A 21,849-nucleotide genomic window follows, 5' to 3' on the forward strand; every position below is an offset into this window, starting at 1 on the left:
TGGGAACAAAATTAAAAAAGTTAAAGTTTAAATAAATTTGATTTGTTGACGGTGAAATTAAACAAGTCACTCGGCGGGAAACTTATCGGTCGATTATTTAGATTTCCATGGCTCTACTGGCTCGATTTTATATTTCGCTGTGCCTCCTCGCATGGGTGTCGAATATTCCGGTCGTCTCTTAAATGGCTGCCTCCAGAGTGTTTTCCTTTTTTGCTCGTTGACAGGGCCGGATCCAGTCCGTTCGGTGTCACATAAATGTCTGTAGAATAGAAAGTTTTACATTATATTAGTTTCTAAAAAAAAACGGTTACAAAAGTTCTGTAAAAATGCTTAATTAGTATATTAAAATCTTGAATATGAAGACTTCGTCGGTTGTCGGTTGGCTGACAAGCAGTATCTATGTATATTCATTCTGTTTAAAAAATTATTAGATAATCAAATCATTAACTGTGTTAATCAGCTAACAACGCGTTCTGTTATGTTGCAGGTGAGTGGGCGTTTTATTCCAGTTCCTATAGAAAATCATCCCCAAACTCGCGGTAAGTCCTTTGAACGGGAACCGCAATGTTGCCAGGAATTCTTGTTGTTCCTGGAAAATTCATGCCTTTTTCATAATAAACATTCTTCGAAGTCAATTTGGACAAAATGGATTTTCGCTTTTATGGATCGATCCTTCGTAGTAAACACTTTTGAATTTTTTTTATACTTCAAACTTTGTTTTCAAGTACACCATATAGTTTAAAACTCTTTGGTGTTTTTGTTAAAGACACTATTTTGGGTGAACTGGAAGCTGCTTGTTAATTTATGCCATAAAATTATGAGTTTAATAAAAACTTAAAAAGGTTTCCTCTATAACGTAATTTTTTATATACAAACGTGTAACCCATTCATTAAATGAGTCCGCTTCGAGGATGCGTTTGCTTTTTATAATCCGATTTTTTTCTAGGATTTTATCTAAATCATTGCATTATTAGAAAATGTACAGTAATCCACTTCACTATAACGACATCGTGATGACTGAAATCATTATACCACGTAAATAAATAACGTTTTTCTATTATAGCTGATCACACTATATTTCGTTAAGTTAGGTGGCCATCATTTTTTTAACAAGCACAAAGCAAGCGTTTTGATTGCGAAAAGTACAGTGAACGAGAAAGAAATACAGAATTTTCAGTAGCTCTTTTAGTCGGTAGATCTTTTAGCGGAACATTTTTACTAAATAATGTAATTAACACTAACGCATTGGTCAAAGTAAATTGTGAACTTCTTATGTAAAAACGAAAATTGTCTTGCTTTCGACGATCGCTGCACAGAAACATATAAAAATATTTTTTGACATGTCTATCATGTTGTAACTGGCTTCTTTTTGATTTTTCTAAAAATACCACAGTATCTAAAAAATGATTATAAAGAGTTGTTCCACATGTTCGTAGCGCATTACACTAAGCTAATTTTAGAACAAAAGAATCCGAGATTCCACTCAGGATTTCTAACTGACGTACGTAGAAGAACAGAAGGGAAGAAAAAAATATTTTTTCAATCTCAACCATGATTGCACGTATTAACGTTTGATAGCGTTTTTAATTGTGATAAAATGCTAATTCATCACCAGCTCGATGATTATGCTAGAAACGGGCTGTTAATCTATAGTAATGTCAACCGTAACATCCAAATTAGCAAAATTTCGTTCGTTTCGTCATCAATGAACGAAAAGTTCATTGTTTTAAATGTCTTAGATTTTATTAGATTTTCCGACACAATGAAATGTTGAAATATGTTGCAGAGTGACTGACAACTGGCCGACAAATATCCGTCATGCTATCAAGCAAGAAGAAAAAATGTGATATCTTGATAACGTAGTTGCGTTAACGGTAGACAAGGACACGCTCAAGGAATAAATATTTCGCTAAATTTAAAAAGAATAAAAACCCGGCCAATTGGATTTGTTATAAAGAGTTGCGTAATACGGTGAACATGACAATAAAGCTTGAAATAAAATTTACTATTGTAGTTAACTAAATCAAGAAACTCAGAAGGCACTTTGGGGAGCACTAAAATGGTTGGATTTAGTTAAAGGTTGAAGTAGTGATTTGTTGCCACAAGAGTCATTGTGTATTGCAAATATAAACAAACACTTCATTAATAGCACACCTAATCTCTTGGCGGATAATGAATTAATTTAGTATTATCGAAGAAACAAATATGCTTCAAGCCTTAATTTCTCCTTGGGTGTTGAGGAAATCGAAATATTAAAAATAATAAATAATATTAAAACTAAAGTTGTAGGGGTGGATGTGTTCCCCATATATTACCGAACATCAAACTTACAATAAATTTTTGTTTACAAAAACCTATATTTGCTGATCAATGAAAAAAAGCTTTAGTTATTCATCTGTCTAAAATACGAATAATATCAGACTTATCATTATTCTTCCAGCATTCTCTAAAATCGCTCAGATGAGAAAAAATATCACCTTTTTTAGTGTATAATAAATTGTACATTATGGTAATTTTTGTAAAAAACATACAGGGTAAGTTATGCACATTTTGACAACCATCTATAGACTTGTGGATTATAGAATGTCTTTAATATATTAGAGCAAAAGTGGATAGGTATTAAATTAGATAAGCCCCTTTTTTGGCAATGTGTAACTACGAACGTCGGTAACTTTAATTAAACGCCTCTAACAACGTTGTGCAAGCTGGGTCAATGCAGATGCAATTTTCAAACTCAATGAGTCTAAACAGTTGCATTAAATCAGATTTTGAACAAGCAATAACGCTCCTACAGAGAGCTTTGTTAGAATAAATGTGGCGGCGGTTACGTTCGTTCTAATATTGTGGTTCCGAATTTGAAATTCAATTTTGCATTGTTTAAGCCTGTTGCCGTTCATTTAAAATGCTAAAATGTCTGTTTCTGTTATCGTTTGCACTTTTATACAGTATTTAAATACCATTCCGGAGTATTTGCATCCGTTTCAGGAAATGTCGGGACAATTTGGATGTTTCTCTGCAATATCAAGCGCTTAAAATATTTTGTTATCGACTTGGAAAAAGAATTTATTCACCAATGCGCTGAAATATTTGTATCGAGATTTTCCGCTCGTTGCTTCTATATTTTGGTAGGCAGCTTAAAGAATTTTTTAATTAAATTTCTTTCTGTTTCCTTTTTGTCTCTTCCGTGCGCAACTTAAATCCAAATAAAGCAGTTTGTTCTCTGGATATAGGCAGTAAGAAAAACAACCAAACAATTTGTAAGTGTTATGAAAGTAAAAGAACTAAAAATGTTCCTGTAGATGTATCATGTACTCACTGTTTATCCCATGCTTCAAAATCCTTTCGTTTCAATCGACTATTTATATTATCAAGAAGAATATATAATTGATGTGACTACGACTGTTAGTTTTTGGGGACGCTATATCGGTGTATAATTAGGTATTTTACAGGAAGGAGTAGAAAAAGCTACTTTTTTATAAATAAAAAAATCGTATGAGACTAGAAGTTAGGAGCCTAATGCCATATGTAAACCAAAGCACATACAAATGCAGTTATAAACCAAATGCACCTATAGTTATAGGTATAAACTGTTTCTAAGTTTGAATTGAGTAAATTAATCGAGCTTTTCTTCGAAAGTTCAGCAATTTAAACAGTGAATCAAGACTATATATCAAATCGCAAGTGTGTCGTTCCCTCAAGTCTAGATTTCTTTTCCTAAAGATATCCTTTCCTAAAGAACAATGCTAACGCTATTGGAGAAGTGGGTAAATCAGTTTCCAGACCACAAACCTCAAAAAACGATGAAGACGAGGCGGCTGTAGCATTTTAATGAACTTAATCGTTCTTGGATCGAAAGTTCTAAGATAAAATACTTAATAAAAACCGATAATGGCTTTTTTTATATACTTAAGCCACTGCAGCTACTCTAATATTTGTAAATTCAAAAATACTCGATTCTGATTTTGCACGTTGCTTTTGCATCTATACACAGCAAAATTAAAAATGTGATTTTTATATGTAGCGCTCTGTATATTAATTTCAATTAAACATGACAACACTACAAGAAAAGAAATTCATTGCGTAATGTAGCTTCAATTTTTAAATGCAGCAATAAAATTCTCGGCATAACATGTCGCCTGAATATGCGCAATATTTCTCTCGAAAAATCCTGTCATAGTTCAAGCAATTAACTCCCATGCACAATGGAAATTGACAGCGAAAAAGCTGTATTAGAGATTTTGACTAACTGAATACGGCACTTGTGAGGTACATTTTTGTAATAGGCACTGGACATTTTGAACTGTCGATAGATATCTGCGTTAAAAGCTTCTTTTTTCTTATTGTTGCGATGCAGATGAATAAAAAAACTCGTCGCATCCGCATGTACCAAAACAAGCAGACAGAATATTTCACATTTTTGATTTTTTGTTTAAAAATAACTTTATTGAATAATTTATTAGTTGTTTGTTTGGAAGTTCTAATTCTTTTTTTTATTTGTACCTTCGAGTTCCCGTTGTTTCTGAAACTTGTATACGTAAAACACAGCAGAATAATTTTTCGGAAGAGATTGCCCATTTTTTCGGTTGAAATTTTCTATTTTACTATTTACAAAGCTTCTGGATTCCTCCTGCGTCGGTTATTGATAAATCGAACTTGCTGACGTTACGTCAATCATCCTACGGACTTCTTCAGAGCCTAACTGAAACTGTGTCAGTTTCTTCGAAAAATTTTCTATTTTGTTTTGGCGTCTTAAATATAATTTTAAGTAAATTTTTGTCCGCGAAAGTTTTTTTTATTTTTTTTTCAGTAAGTGGTTAGAAATCTGAAATGGGCTATTCATTTAAAGTTCAAGAAAAGTCAGACGTTTCCATATACATGGAAAGATATTCCTCGAATATTTATGGAAATCTTGTATAAATTTGAAATCTGAAAATAAAATAATCTGAATGAATTAAGCATCAGAACAATCAGTGAACGTTTAAATATACCAACCTTCAAATCCCACCTCATTCTCAAGATTTCGCTTTAAATAATATAATGTTTTTCAATTTGATACCGCTTTATGAAAATGTGTGCAACAAATTCTTATAATGTAGAGGGTTCTGTGGTCATTTAATTTGTTTGTATTGCAATAAATCTTGAAAAGCGGACTATCGCAACAACAAACTTTATATCATAGTAAAGAGTTTATTTTTCGATAATGGTGGCAGATACTCAAGTTTCTAAACACAACAAAACTCATCTTGCACTTTGCAGTCTACTCAGGATCGCGGAGTGGCAGAAATAAGCAATAACGCAAGAAATTATCTAGATTTTCACAACCATGAGATTTACGTAGTGGTTTTCTGCCAACAAAAAATCTTTTCGGTAGGTTCTACAACAAATATAATTGGACACATCATACAGATGTTTCACCTTTTTCTAATTTCTCCTCATAAATTGCAACACATTTAGGACTGTCAATCCCCGAAATACATGCTTTTCTAAGCCTGAAGTATTTAATACATGAGGCCAAAACACGTGGTAACACATAAAAAACCAAATGCATTTTCCCAATCATCTTTTCTCAGTCCAAGTTTCAAAATTCCGGATAACTTTACAGTTTTACATGAATATCCAAGATACTAAGATAGCAATTAATGCCAGGTTGGAAGTTCGATCTCCAGATTCCATTAAATACCTTCCTTCTCTTTCATCTCCACTTTTCAATTCGTTCTAACTTATTTTCTGGCATTTCCGCTTTCCTTAATATTCATAGATTCCGTATAATATCATTTATTGCTATTAAGTTTTATGTAAAATGTAAAATATGTAAAATTGTCACAACATACAAAAAAATACTGGTGCGTAAACGAACCACTGGGAAAAAACATTTAATAATGTTTTGGGGCACATAAAAGTAGATTGTTTTCCAAGTAGAACCTGATTTGCATGAAGTATGTAAATGCGCATTACACTTATTACAAACATAAATTTTGTCGCTGTGGCAGATGCTACATCTTCTTCGGGCTTTATTAGCATGAACAATCAAGAGGTGATCTTGATTATCATAACGCACTTCATATATGGCAGGTACAAGATTTCTTTGAGTAATTGTTTTATCAGTTTTTAAAAGTCGCAAAGCAATGTAAGATTTAAAATCTACCTGGCAAATATTTTATTCGTTGACAATATTATACAATTTCCATGCATTCACTACTAAACTATCCAGTGAGTTTCAAAATAAATGGCACCACCATTTTTTTAAATACCTAGCACCTGTAATTAGCAATTCCGTTATCGTGTAAATCTACCCCACCCAATATCTATTGTATTGGGCAATTGCATAAGGTTGGGGTATATTTACATCTTTCCGTTCTTTTCTTTTATAACATTTTATAGGATCTACACTAGAAACATTACTTACCACAGTTACAACTGAATTGTCGTGTCAACGGACAATAGAAATTTTTGATTCAGATTCATATGCTGAAAGATAGAATCCGCGGTCTTTTTTTCCAAATGTTTTACAGTTTTCCATTGGACATTTATTTGTTCTATTTTCCCGGATAGTACCGGTGGCAAAAAGTAGACTCATGATAACGTCACCGCCAAGACCAATGTCAGAATGAAGTTTAGAAAAGTGAATAAAATAGGCACCCATCAGATGAACAAAGGCACTGAAGCTTGAAGCCAAAACGAACATTTTGCAGGAATGGCGGACAAAGTAAGATATTATTTGTTCTTCTATGGCTAAGTTGAACGAAACTATGACAAACTGAGAATTTTTTAAAATTATTAGATCAAAGAAGGGTCTAACTTTTGAAAATTTTATTATTTTTATCTAACAGATTATTGTCAGATAAGTGCAAGTTTTGCTTTATCATTTGGAATCTATTGCAGCTCATACATTTTTTTATAAGATCAATTCGTTTGTCTTCATCAGTATACCAATAATGCTAAATATGTGGCATGATAACCCGACAACAATAAAATGCCTACAAAATTTAAAAGTTCATTTTTTGACAACGAGAATTCATGGCGGTTATTGTCTTGAGCATATTTTACCGAAAATTTAAAAATCAAATCAATCACTTCGTCATCAAAAAACATAAAAAATATTTCAAGCGGCGTTTTTCCAGAAACCCTATTTTTTAGTTCCTCACATGATCTAAATTTATCGGATATAGGTGTGTGAGTGTACTCCGATCTGACCTTTCTTCAATTTGACAGTAGAAGCAAGCCTGTCGTTTGCAGAAAGCATACGTCTTCTTTTGAATTACAAGGTTTCATTATCCGATGAGTCCCATTCAGGTTCAGTAGTTGATGAATTGCAGATCTCTTGAAGGACAGCTGTCTCATTCGGTGTATGTAACTACATCAGTTGGTTCCCCAAGCTCTTGTAGATTTATGTTATCGTTCATATCTTCTTCGTCAGTCAAGGTATCCACGTCGGGTGGAATATGGATAGCGTCAATATGTTCTGTAAATATTTTTTCACTTTATTTTTAGCATAAATTTACAAGGAATGGAATGCTACAATACCTAAGAATACGTAAATCCAAATAATACTTACGACTTTCATTGTTATTGTCCTCTATCTGCCTTTAATTCATTTTGAGTCAAATATCTCGGGAATCAAAATAAATAAAAACTAAAAGCTTCGATTTTCACGAAATTATATATTTTTACATGACAATTGTTTGGACAACACCGTGTCTTTATCAAATGTCAAATATTTGACACGGTGTTGTCGGAACAATTGTCATGTAAAAATATATAATTCCGTGAAAATCTGAACTTTTAGTTTATTTATTTTGATAACTGAATTTTCATCAAGTAATAGCCACCTCAGTTCAATTCTATCTCGGAAATGTCATATTTTACGAACCGTAACGTTCACTGCACAAGGCACAAACTAATATTAAAGAACACGCTAATTGTTGGATGTATATTCTACATGGGCTGACTTGTCTAGACTTGCAATAACAAAGTTTTGTTTCACAGAGAAAACCAGTGGTGCATTCACGCACCACTAAATATTTTGAAAAATATAATATTTCCAATGTATGTTTTCAGCGATGTAATCTACATGCATCCAAAATATATATCTTTTTGGATTTACATGAAAATGTGATACAAATTTATGTACCGCTTTTGTTAACTTTTCAAGTCATATATAAAATCTTTCCTTTACACATAAATTAGCGATTTCTACGATTTTATATCCTTTAGTAGTGATAATAATAAAATTTCTAAATTGATGTGCAAAAATATTTCCTGGATGTGTGCATTAACGCACCACTAGGACAAAATAGGTTAGGGGACTTCTTCTTGGTTCTATGTAAAGTAAATATGTTTTGAACACCCTTAATTCTAAATAGAATACGATACAATAAAATCAGAGGAATGACAGGAACGCACCTAACATTTTTGAACGCTCGATATTTAGAAACACCTGACGAAACATCTTTATGTTCATCTTGCTCAGAGGTGAATCGAGTATGAATTCTTGTTACAGCGACAAAATTGCAAAGATAACAAAATCCGCTACATATAGCGCGACGACACTTTGAGAAAACATCAAAGAACTTGGCGTTATTCTCAGACCGATAATGAACTAACGAACATGAACTTCAAACAACGTTGAATGTGGGAAATATGAAGTTAAAGCAAAGCACGTGTGATTATGATTTCTTTCAGCAAAGGTAATTATAACATTGAGTCCGTTATTTACGTAGGGGTATATTCTCGGATGTCACCCAGTTTTTGGGAACTAATCCGGGAATGAAATTTTGTTGCACTAAAGAAAAATTTTCTTAATTTTTTTATTTCTTTCTAAGCAACAACCTTTCCTAGCATGCAAAAATTTTCTTGGTGTACAATTTATCCCAGATTCGCTCCTCTATACAAGGATCTCCGCTGCCACTATGCCCACAGCAAGGTTAAATGGGCAAAGTTTTAGAGCAAACTTAGTGCATTTGATAACCGCCTTCTGATTTGCGATCTGTCAATTGGTTTGGGAAATATCGGCGAAAAACCGGAAATATCGGAATTCGTTTTTCACCAGTTAATTCAAAATGGTTCAATTGACAGCTGTCAAAATGTGACATTATTCAGACACTTTTTTAACACGAGTAAGATAGAGAGTATAATATGTCTCAGTCGCCTTTTGGTATCTCGCAACCCGTCTTAACTTTCATTTTGCTTATGGCCGCCATACGAGATTTTTCGATTTTTGGAAAGGGCTTAAAATTTCCAGTTAAGTAATGCCTCGCAAGTGTACAATAGTATATTATGCAACAAGTGCGGTAAACGGCATTTGACTCACGAGTTTATTTGACACGGGCGGAGCGAGAGTTTAATAAACGAGTGAGTTAAAAAGTTTACCGAACGTGTTGCATACTATACTTTTTCTAGGACCGTTAGTTTTTGGGTACATTTTCGCAAAATACGAATGCATTCACTCATTTATTAAGCACTCGCTCGAAAATCAAAAAAATCCAATACGGCGGCCATAAGAAAGTGAATATTGTTATATGCCTCAAACTGCAGACGAAGCCCAAAGCTAAGCGGAGATAACGCATCGCTGACACCGCATCGAGAGCCTTTTCGATTATTCGATTGTCATATTGTAAAATTGCTCTTAATTATTCAAGCCTTTGTACCGGCTAGTCCGAATAAAACTTGATTTCGCTTCCTGTGCAGTTAATGAAGAAACATTCTTCAACGATGTGAAAGTCCAGTTCGGAAAACCAATATTTTTACCAAAAATCCTGCTAACGGAAATGAACGCAATGAAAGTCCTGGATATTCCCAGTCTTTCAAAAATAAATATTGACGAAATATACTAGCTAAGAGACTTAGCAGAAAAAGTAACTCCCATGGTGAAAGAAGAAACAAATACGTTCCAAATAATTGTTATTGTTTTTGGAATAATCATGGTTTTAACTTTAGTTTTCACCATTAAGAAGCTCTTCTTGGAAAAGGTATGAGAATTGACGAAAAACGCATCCAAAGAGGATACCTGGCAGGAAGAAAATTTTGTAGCTTTTTCGAAAAAAACGCTTCGTTATTTTCTTAAGTTAAGGGGGAGCGGACGAAGCCCAAAACTAAGCGGAGATAACGTATCGCTGACACCGCATCGAAAGCCCTATTTATTCGATTGCCATATTGTAAAATTGCTCTTAATTATTCCAGCCTTTGTATCGGCTAGTCCGAATAAAACTTTATTTCGCTTTCCGTATAATAAATGTTTTTAAAAACGCTCTCCTAAATTTTGGACATTTAAGTATTTTAAGTATTTTAAGGGGGGCAGCTATCAATTTAACTATTTTGGATTTACTGGTTAAAAATGAAATTTTGCAATTTTCGGGTTTTTGCTGATATTTCTCAAAGAAATTGACAAATCGCAAACCTGAAGCCGGTTATCAAATTTTTAGAGGAGAGGAGATATAGTCTTAAAAAATTGTCTGAGTAACATTTCGACATCACACATTTTGAATGCTTTTTAATTTAACCATACTGGCCATAAGCGAAATCGACTATTTTCGGTTGTCGAAGTTTCCTCTAAAACTTTGCTTATCTAACCTTTCCTGTACGAATAATAGGCGCGGAGATCTCTGTATGGAGAGGCGGATATATTGGATGTTTAGATATGTTTAGATATGGAGATTACCACATAACTTTTACTAAATATAATTAACAGAGGAGTTTGGTGAAAAATCTCTAATTCAAAAATGCTGACAATTAACTTCAGTTAATGCTCGATGGGGGGTAGACCCTAACGTCCTGCGCTCCTCGGCCCTCGCACTGTGCTACTCTGCTACTATATGGGAGAGATCATCACATGCCCATAGACTGGACCCTGTCCTGCATGACACGTGTAGATTAATAACCGGATGCCTAAAACTCACTAACCTTGATCAGCTTTACATGCTAGCCGGAATTGCACCACCGCAAATACGTAGGGAAACCCTAGCCATGGCCGAACGAAGCAGACAATGTGAAGACCCCAATATATTCCGGCAGCGGCCAGACTGAAATCAAGGCGAGGCTTTATGAAATCTACACAGCCCCTCACAGTCTCTAAAACTGCTACCAAGGAGACAAAATTGGAACAGCGCGTAGCAATCAACGACATCCCAACCTGGAATATAAAAGAAAAACTTCCTGCAGGCTCTGACTTAGACTGGTGTACCTGGAAAACCCTCAACCGACTCCGGTGCCAAATGGGGAGATCCAAGAACAACCTCCTCAAAATGGGGATACGTGGAAGAGGAAACGTGTGAATGTGGAGAATCCCAGGCAATGGAGCACCTTCTAGCGTGTCAATCCCTACAAGCCCCATGTACCAACCGGGACCTTTGCACGTGCAATGAAAATGCTGTGAAATGCGCCAGACACTGGAGTGATATATGAACAATATCTAATAATTTCTAGTCACAAGTTGTAGTCAGACACGATTAAATAAATAAATCGTAGATTCTTATATAAATAATTTTCACTGCATTGAGTTAATTTTTTGCTAATGTTTCAATGAAATTTCCACTGTAATACCATTTACTTGATGCCACATATGTTCTATGTTCTAATAGCATGTGAATTTAATGGTATCAACAGTTGTTCTTTGCTCTAACTGGATACAAACTAATTTTACAAAGAAACTTCGATGGACTACTGTAATTCGGATGCAATCTTATGTTTTCGGAATTATTACCCACTGCTTGAATTTTCACGTTTGTCAATTCTGAAGGTCACGTCACTTAATGAATTTGCTAACCAAAACTAATCAAAAATTAATGGTCGTTTGTGCTCGTTTATTAAGCCCTCGTTTCTGCGTCTGTCGGAGGAATCCAAAAGATTAATAAATAGTATTTGCTTGGCTATAGATATTTATTATGATGAATGACTCTGCACCTCCAACAAGAAACCAAAAGCTGGAGAGCCCGCCTTTTGAAGCAGAGGTCGCTTTTGACTTTTGAGAGAATAAATAGTGGAGCGACCGTGACCTAACCAACACTATGATTTTGTTTTGTTTTTTTTTAACGTAATAACTTTTTCTGTTCAATTAAACATATATGAAAAATGTGACAATTGGAACAGAAAGAAGTGACAATACTCAGAATTTAGTGCGTCCATCATCAAAAAAGAATAATTAAATATTTAGAAACATATCGCATATCATTATCAAAAACTAACCCGCCGGGAGATGTTGATCCGATAAAAGCAGCCCATATTTGTACATACGTACGTACTAAAACAAAATTAATTAATTGTTGTTAGCGAGAAATTCCCAGATTTTCACTGGAAAAATGGAGAATGAAACGAATCCCCCGCGGCCTCTACACGAACTTACAAGAAAACACATGTTTAACATATTTGCGTGTGGAGAGTAGCGGCAAGGGCTAAAAGCTAAATTATTAAAGCAAAGATTACATCTGTAAGTAACACGAATAGTGTTTTCTCCAAAGCCATTAGGCTTTTTTACAAAATTAAATGTTAAATGGTTGGAGTTTCTTTGGCGCGATGGCGTGTTGGGGCAAAATTCAATTACCGGGAATTATTTTGAAGTCGCTTTGATCTTTAGATACGCTCAAAAATCAAATTTAAGTCACTTTTAATAGACAAGGTATATTGTTTTACCAGGAAAGTACTTAGTCGTAAAGGCCAGCATCCTGCAATGGACTGAGGAGGCGATTCTTGTGATGGATTTTTTTTTCATTATTTTTGAACGCAGGAGAACAACTACAAATGAAAATTTTGGCTTTACTTGCAGCCTGTCAATTACTTTCGCTGCTCTCCGTATGTCGGATCTGCATGACAGCGACCAAAACAGTTTATTTAACACCTTCCTGCCATTGAAGTGACACAAAAAATATTGGATATTACAAAGGGAACTACAAGGAATAAAGGATAAATAAATATAAATAAATACAATTTTCCACTTCGAAAATGGTCATCAAGTAATTAATTAAAAAGCAAAGTTTGAATCCAACATGCTTGAGGCACGAGAAGAACAAACAAAACACTTGGATTGCTATGGGTTTAGGATACGATAATCTTCAATATTATATCAATTCTCGACACGCAACCAATTCTATCATACACTTGGAAAAATAACTTCCGTCCTTAAACTGCCAAAACCCGTATTGCACTATTAGAGCAAATTACCATTTCGAGGTTGAAAATCTGTGGTGCATCGCTGCCATTGCTGAAATAGCATCCAACATCAATTTCCACCAGGTAATTTAGTAGGGTAGCGGGTAGGTACTCAATTATAATTCAAATAATTTGCTAATCTACTTTCCATATCTCGTTTCCCTAAGCCTGTCGTAGCACAGCAGCTACGAAAGAAATACTGCAAAGCAACATCCAACGTCAGAGAAAAATTGGATGTATGTGGACAATCTGAAACCCATTGGGCAAACCAAGGACAATGGGAATCTAAGCACTACAAGGTATTCAGCTCAAAAGCAGACACAACAATACTTTTTCAAAACTGAACAACTAATTAAAATGACTCTCGATGCATAACCAACAGAGATCCACATAACATATATGCCAACATGCGACGGAATATCTCCAATATACCCAAGAAAGAAATAATTATAACAATTGGCCACTGGAATGCAAAAAATTGGCGAAACGAGAGAAGTGAAGGTCTGCTTCAGCTCCAATTGACAGTGAACTAAGCACCATGAACACAATGTTTAAATATCACCCGCTAACGACTATCCACCTGGACTTCATCGGGAGGACGCTATAGGAATCAAGACTACGTCCTCATCAGCAATTTCATTAACATGCAAACAAAACCATCTGCTGCTTGCAATACACGATCAGTTACTACGAATCCTAATGAAATATGGAATATAACTCGAAATGGATTATAGGCGCAATGAACACTACGAACTACAGAAAAAAAACAGATTAACAGAAATATTAAATTAAATAAAGTGAAAGACCAGAGAAAGCCAGGATAAACGCATAAAATCCAAGAGAGGCGGAACAACATAAACGAAAGAAATATGCCAACATCAAGGATCTAAAGAACTCTTTGAGAAAGTGAAGTATTTAACCAAGGGATCCAAACCACAAGCTAAGATTATTAAAGATAACCTAGGGAAAAGTGCCACCAACCCTGAAGGCATAGCCGCAATATGGAAGCAATATTGTGAAATGATGTCTTCTTTAAGTGACATTGAAATAAATACTTTTACCACAGATTCCTCAATAGCAGTGCGGAATTGTCTTTGGAAATATAGGAAAATAATGGAAAAATCAATTCAATATAGAAATATATTTATGCTTCGTGGATTACTTCAAGGCTTTCGATATTGTGGCATAAAATGTGGCGCATACCAAAAGGCAACTATTTTTCCAGAGCTGCGGCAAAAAAACTTTAATATTCCACGACTTACGAAAAACTTATTAATCGATTTTCTTCTTTGTTAAAACTCAAACATGTATTTGTCAATTAACTTAGATTCAAAAACAAAATTGACAAACAAGAAAATGCTAGTACAAATTGAAAGCTTGAAGTTGAAAGATTATAAAAAACTTTCCTCAACATCAAACTTAGCAATCAAAGTAGACTTTTAAGTTTAAAGCTGTTCTTTGATTCAATAACTTAAACCATAAGAGTTGGCACACGTCAAGGTGACTTAAAAACAATTTTTTTTTTGGATTACCTTCTGAGCATCACTTTTCTATCCTGGTTACACGTTACGAACATCTAGCCTTATTGAATAAGAAAAATACGTCGTAATCTAGTTAAAAAAGTTGTTGATGAATGCATACCATGTCCATTTCAATGTCAAATCCGAACATATATTTACCGGCCCCACACATACGACTCCCTTTCGTGCGTTTCCTACTTCTGGTGTCGATTTTGCTGGACCTTTCTTACTTCGAGCGGAAGCAATTTTAAAACCACAATTGTACCATTTTTTACTTAGCCGTAGAGGCAATCGATCGAAAGGTTGTCTCCGATCAATTTCAGAATGTTTTTAGCAGCCCTTAGGAGGAAATTCATAGCAAATATTATCCGATAATGGGACTATTTTGATGGGCGCCAATAATGAATGAATGAGTGAGTAGATGTATAGTGCCGATATAAGCAACAGAAACCGTACATAACCTCAATTTCCTAACCCCCCCGCAGCGGGGGCCCCCCGCGCGTGGCGTCCTAGTGTCCCCCCTGTCTACCAGAGTGCGCTCCGCCCCCCACCCAGCTTGTGTAGTGTCCTGTTTTGCCCCGGTTCCGCCCGTCGCTGCTAGATGTCGCGCGCTTGTGTAGCGTCCTGTTTTGCCCCGGTTCCGCCCGTCGCTGCTAGATGTCGCGCGCTCCGACCGTCGTAGGCCCCCCCGGTAGAGGGCGGTGACGGTGCGGCACGGCGACGGTGTCGCGCGGTGACGCGGGTGATCGGGTCGTCGGTAAACAAGTCGAGTGACTTATACAGAGTGTCTCAATAATCACGGTTTAATAAAAGAAAAACTATAGATACAATAGTAAATATTTATTAGCTCATATGTAGACAACGTAATGCTTCGTACAAGCGGTGTTTCTGGTCCATGAGATTTTCTACTTCATCGCGGTCGAGGATAATTTCGTCGCCATGATCCCGTTTCAGTATCAACTCACAGCTCTCTTCTTCGTTCGAATAGGTCACCTCGATACTGCTCCCGATGTAGACTGTTATGTCGTTCCAGAACATGATTTCTCCCACCTCGTCCTCCAGAAAGAACAAAAAATCCCAAAAATCCTGGACTTGAAAATCTATGTGCTTGTTCTTGAAGATGAAACGGACACCTGAATTCTTTATTTCGAAAATCGTGTTTTCATCGATAGTGACCACTTTGTTACACATTGTGACAAACAGACTGACTTCGGTATCAAATTCAAATGTACTTATATATCAACAACCCCCCACTATCGGTGTAATTAAGAGAGATATTTACATTTAGTCAATTTGAATAAGCATTTTGTCAAAAGAAGCAAACAAGCGCACGTAGTTACATATAGCGGGATTAAAATAGTTTTTCGACCTGCCGAGATGTTGTATTCGTTACCGCAAATGTCGTTAACGCCGCCGCTGGTGTTATTGGAATTCTTGATAGCGATCGTTTGCCATTCGCCGTGGTCTTCGTAGCTCCGGTTCGCGAAAACGAAACGTACCTTGTAATTTAAATACGGCTTATCTGCGGTAGTGTTATTCGACAATGTCTCGCTAAAAGTTTGTAGCTTGTCGATTCCGTTGACCTGAGCGAGTTGCATACGCGTCCACGTATCGGGCCAAATGCACCGATTATTATGATTTTTGAAACAAACGAACGCTTCAATCACATCCTGAGGTTTATGTATATAGAAAACGTTTTGTACCACAGCCGACAACAAAACAAAGTGAGCACTTAACAAAACCATGTTTCTAGCCCGAATGAATCTATCCTAGATCTCGGTAACTGCTTTTATAACACTCAAACAATAATGACATTTATTCTGGGGAGGTGCCGGGCCGTCGATATGCATTTTGCTGTCCGGTCTGTTATAGTGAACAAAGCAGGGCAAATGAGTTTGCAATTCAAAATTGTTGCGATGTCGTACTGGTAACTTATGCCACATATTTAACAAATCGTGCGGTCTCACATGCTCCAAGAAATGTTGCACAGGAATCAATTCAAGTTGATCGGTATCCAAGCTTCTAAAATCGTCGAAGAAAACTAACTTCTTATTCATTGTTGTGAAAGATCGATAACTTTCTTAACAAATCCCTAATTTGTTTAAAGACACTCTCTGTGGGACAATTAATTGCGACAAGACTCAAGTCTATTTCACCGACTCTCGTTAATTTATTCAAAAATTCGTTGTATTCGTAATACGTTTTCTCTTTGAAAAAATACAAATGTCCGTTGGTGTATCGAAACGCGCCCGACAAATCGTCGGGCAGACCCGGAAACAGTTCCGTAGTAAAACCGTGTTCACTCGCACTCAAAGAACACTCGTCTATTTCTGCATAGTAGCGTTTACCGTAAAATATATACGTTCGACCGCCATACGTATTAAAAATAGCGTTCACTGTTTTACCCGCAGGCACACCCAGTCGCTGGACGCTTTGTCGGTCGCCCACTACCGTGAAACTCGGGAAGTGAAGTAAATAAAACGAATCACCGGTGACTACCAAAAGTTGTCCGTTGGGTCTCTGGTAGATATGCGAAATAGGAGCGTAAATAGGGACATAATCTGATATCATTTTAGGTTCCATGTAGACTTTATCACCTAATCTTATTATCCAAACCCATTTGTCGTAAAATAGATACATATGATGGTTAGACGTAACCAAAAATATGGATGGATTTACGTGACACAAATCTGGTACTTTTGTTTCGTTTTTCCCTATCGGAGGTTTCGTAGTTGTGGTAGTAGTGGTAGTTGATGTTGTTGTGGTCGGAGTTGTTACGCGGGCGGTGGTTGTGGTTTTTTTACCATATAAACGTTGAAGACCTGCAACATCGTCGTATGACAATGTCTTAGAATTTAAGCTATACCAAGGGTACATAATGGCATTGCGATCGTTACTGTGCGCCAAACCCAACGTATGTCCAATTTCGTGGAACAACACAGTAAACAAGCTCGTTTTTCCTCCGGGCGCAGGCACTTCTAAACCGTAGTACCAATCTTCGGATTTATCCAAATGAACTTCCACGCACTCTTGTTGTTGATTTGGAAAAAATGCATGTCCTAATATGTTACCCCTTCCGTCAAAAGCAAAAGGACAGGATTCGTTCCCTTTACATCTTATGCTTTGTCTGTGGGTAGTATATTTGTCAGACATCAAAATCATTATATCCGGCTCTGAATAATTTAAGAAAAAATTTAAATTTGATTCATCACTCCATATTTTAAAAACCTCGGTTGCCAGCACTTTTAACTCTTGATAGTGACTGGGCGGTACTTGAATATACCAATTTAAATCCGTTTTCTGCCATCGCGAAACAGTCGTGAAGGCATTTTCTATTACACCACATCGGGGTTTATTTATTAGTTCGACGGTTTCGTTATTAAGAGTACCATCCACCGGTAAATTATAGAAATCCTGAAAATCCATTAGGGCACGTTGCAAACTCGACGCATTGATCTGCGTTAAAGATTCGTTGTCGTTAGGTGAAAGGAATCCGAATTTTTGTAAATATTCAATCACACCTTCCTCGGGCAGCGCGGCGACTATCGTCGACACGTCCGAACAGGTAGTAAAGACAGCGTAGCATAGCAACAAGACTCTCATCTCGTTCAAGGTCAGTAAAATACTAAAATGTATTCGGTTCCTAGCTAATCTTTTATAGGTAAAATAACAAAGAGAAGTGATGAACCAAACGCTTTTAGTCGCTATTTTGCGTGAGATGACGCAGAATATTACTCGAGAAATGGAACGAAAAAAGAATTATACTTCAATAGATTACAGTTTCGCAGTTTGTATTCATATCATAGCATTAGCGTGCTTTATTTTTACGTGTAAATGTATTATTAATTTTTTTGGATTGAAATAAAAAGTCTTATTTAAATAAAGAAAGTTTTATTTCATACAGGGATCCTTGAATACAACCAATTATATAAAAGGGCAGAATTTCTCAACGCGCACATGCGCAGTCTTCCTCCGGAGTGAAACATGCAATGGGCGTGATCCGGTTGAAATTTCGGCGGATTCAACCAATTATCATCATCGAATTTCTCCACGTTAATGACTCTGCATGCGACATCCTCCTGATCCATTTTCGACATTAAAAATTCCATTTTTGATCTTCCTCTCACGTATATCAAGTCAGCATTTTCTATCAGTAGTCCGATCAACGTATCAATGTCGGAATATTGAACAAAACCAGAACTGTATTTGAGACCGTGATGATATTGTTCGAGCCAGCGTACCGTTCTTTTTTCTGCACCGGTCAACGTGCAATATTCACGCGGCGGTTTCAAAACGTAATGACTAATTTGACATCCATTGTAGACAGCCATTTCTTTAACGACAAATCCATCTTCTAACTGGAAGCCTTGAATATCTACCGCAACGATGCGCATTTTTAATATGACTGGTTAAGATTAGGTTCCTCCGGCGGTATTTATGTTAGATTTCGAACAATCTCGCTGAGCGGTAGTTGTTCCACGATACAATCGTGAATGATGATGCAATAGGCACGTGTATTCGCGGGAAATCCCTTTTTTGCTTCGATGTCTAACTTTACGTCGACAGTGCTGGATTTTACACTGTCGTTTCTTCGAGAACAGTCAATGACGAAAATCGCGCAGTTTTTGAAAGCCATATAGTCAAGCAACGCAGTTTTTTCCTCACATCCCTTATAACTGGGGTAGAAATCCGTGTAATTGTGATGCGCTTCCACGAAGTCATTCTTTTCAAAATCTAATCGTAAACGTTCGTGAGGGTAATATTCTCCGTTTAGTGTTAATCTTATATCCGTTACGTCGACGTGATCGAAAAGCGTCGCATTTTTCGCTTCGTTGTCTTTGCGATTTGTTTGAAAAGCGACTATTACGTATCGGGGGCTTTCGATAGCCGCGCACGTCTTGACAGACCAAATTTCTTTGGTAGAGCCCGCGGTTAGGGCAGGATATTCATGAAGTTCCCATCGTCTATAGGGTATCAATATGGGTTGATCTAATCTAATCGATTTCAGCAGAGCCAATTTGATTTCGTCGTTTGGAAATATGTGCTTGACCCTAAGATCGACACTATCAATTTTTAATTCCGCCGTTGTTTTAATTGCACTGGCCGCAACACCGCCCATTGGTTTAATTATCATACAATTTTTGTCATGTCTGGCTCTTACCAATCTTATGGTTTGTTTTCCACAAGTTATCATATTATAATCATTAAATATGTTTAAAAAGTGTCGTAACGGGATTCGCATGCTAAAATGTCCATTTTCTGTATCGTGAATCGCATTTTCAGGGAAATTCCAGCCGGAAATATCTAGATGCGATGAGTCATCTTTCGAGTAACATAGATAACCTCTAATCGTACTAACTATACCCGGATCACGCACGCTATCCACTTCTTTCCCATTCAGCTCGTACGATATAGTTTCAAAAAAAAATGCTCCTGCATTGTTTACAAATTGCACTTGGTCGGTTCCCGTGAGACGTTTCAGCGATCCCTTAATGCAAATAGCAGCGTCGTACATAAGCAGCCAGGCATCTCCTTGATTGATCGTGATCTCAATGGTGTCGTTGTTCAAAAAAGATTTCACAAAGGGATGATAGGTGCGGGTCTCCACGCGCTGGATAGATTCATCAAATTTTGGCTTTCTGTGTATGTCGAATATTTGATTCGATAACATCGTAGCCCAGTGATCGGAGAAATTGTTTGTTGCTCAATGTAAGACGACCTTTACGGATACGCCTCGGTTTTGTTACTAACCCTACCGTTTGGATGTTCGCTTTTTTATATTCACCAGCGTCTCCGATTGAGTTGAAAATCAACATTACGTTAATTTTTTAAGTTCCAATCTAATGATGATTTCTTCACCTCGGAAATTAACCAACTCAAAATTTTGATCCAGAACCTGTAGGGTAATGTTGTAGATTTGTCGTTTGTTTACTGGCAAGTACGTTAGATATTTAGGAGTTTCGTCGATGGCGTACCCCGGATCGACGGACAAGGCAAACTCGTAAATTGTGTGCGAAGGTCTGTCGTTGTAGAACGCTCCAGACGTTATGTTACTATCTACATGTATCGTTCGCACTTTTATTATATCCACGGGTAAATCTGAGGAATGCATAATATTGGGCTCCAAAATTTTCTGTGAAAACCCCAATAATTTTCCGATACTGTCCGAGTGTTGTTTAAAGTTTACCCCGTATACGGGGCTGTAGATTTCACACTTTATCGTATTATTGTTGGGTTTGATTGATATCTCCTCTATTAACTTTGGGATCGTATTCTTCTCTTCCTTATTTTTTGGCAGATGTTCGTTAATGTAGGTTTCAATGTCGCTAATTTCATAGGACCCGGTCGGAATTTCAATTACGTTTTCTTTATTGTTACCATCGAAGTAGTAAAATTTATTCGAACCCTTATCTATGTTGGGAATGTTGTTGTAAGAGTGGAATCCAATCAGCGCTAAACCGTACTCTACATCTTCATCCAACTGCAGCGGATTGACAAAGTCGATGGATAATGTCGACGTGTTCCCTTTTAACGTAAATATGATCGACATGTTGACTGCTTATAGGTCCGCGATTTCAGTCCTTTTTATAGAGAAATTGCAAACACAAATGACCGCAATTGTATTGCGTAAACTTTTGATATCTATCGTGATTATAGTAGATATTGGCGCTGTTGCCGAAATATTTAACAAGTTCCGCGGGTGGTTTAAGGTTACCGAAACTGTCAAAATACTCAACATCGTTTCCCTTCCTCTTTTTGTATGCTACCCAGTGGGTTCCTCTATTTCGACGAACATCCAAATTTACGATTCCGCATTCTTGCGATCTGATTCGACGGGGTAAACTATCTCGCATAAAAACACCCCTGAAGTGAGGAATTTTTAATTTGCGCGCCAGAGATATTAAATCGACGTCGTATAGAGCCCTTCTGGGTAGCTTTATTGGGAGTTTTTTTGTTTCTTCAGATAAAGACCGAATCCGCCGCGCGGACTCTTTTTCAAGAATAGACCCGATCCCTTTTTTCCAATCTCTTCCATAGCTCGGTTATGGCGGTTGTCCTCTTCGAGTTTCTTTCGTGCGTTTTTCGCATCGATGACAGTTTTAGCGATAGCAGCGGCTCCGCCCGAGAGCGAACCTAAAGCCCCTAGCGCTCCTAATAACGGTAAAAGTGGTAAAATACCGCCCGATTT

The 21,849-nt window shown here is 36.6% G+C and overlaps 1 protein-coding gene across 4 annotated transcripts in view; it reads left to right on the forward strand.

Annotated features, from left to right (window-relative positions):
• LOC132708314 (hemicentin-1) overlaps positions 1-21,849 on the forward strand; it is a 555,715-nt gene that overhangs the window by 244,888 nt on the left and 288,978 nt on the right. Inside the window, exon 2 of one of the 4 annotated variants that reach the window (XM_060680574.1) lies at positions 488-539. The exons of the other annotated variants lie outside the window; for them this stretch is intronic. Coding sequence (XP_060536557.1) covers positions 488-539 — 52 coding nt within the window. The remainder of the gene's footprint in view (positions 1-487; positions 540-21,849) is intronic. 4 annotated transcript variants of the gene reach the window in all.

This window comes from Cylas formicarius, unplaced genomic scaffold (genome assembly GCF_029955315.1).
Source record: "Cylas formicarius isolate icCylForm1 unplaced genomic scaffold, icCylForm1.1 PGA_scaffold_10__41_contigs__length_53128322, whole genome shotgun sequence".
Lineage (NCBI taxonomy): Eukaryota > Metazoa > Arthropoda > Insecta > Coleoptera > Brentidae > Cylas > Cylas formicarius.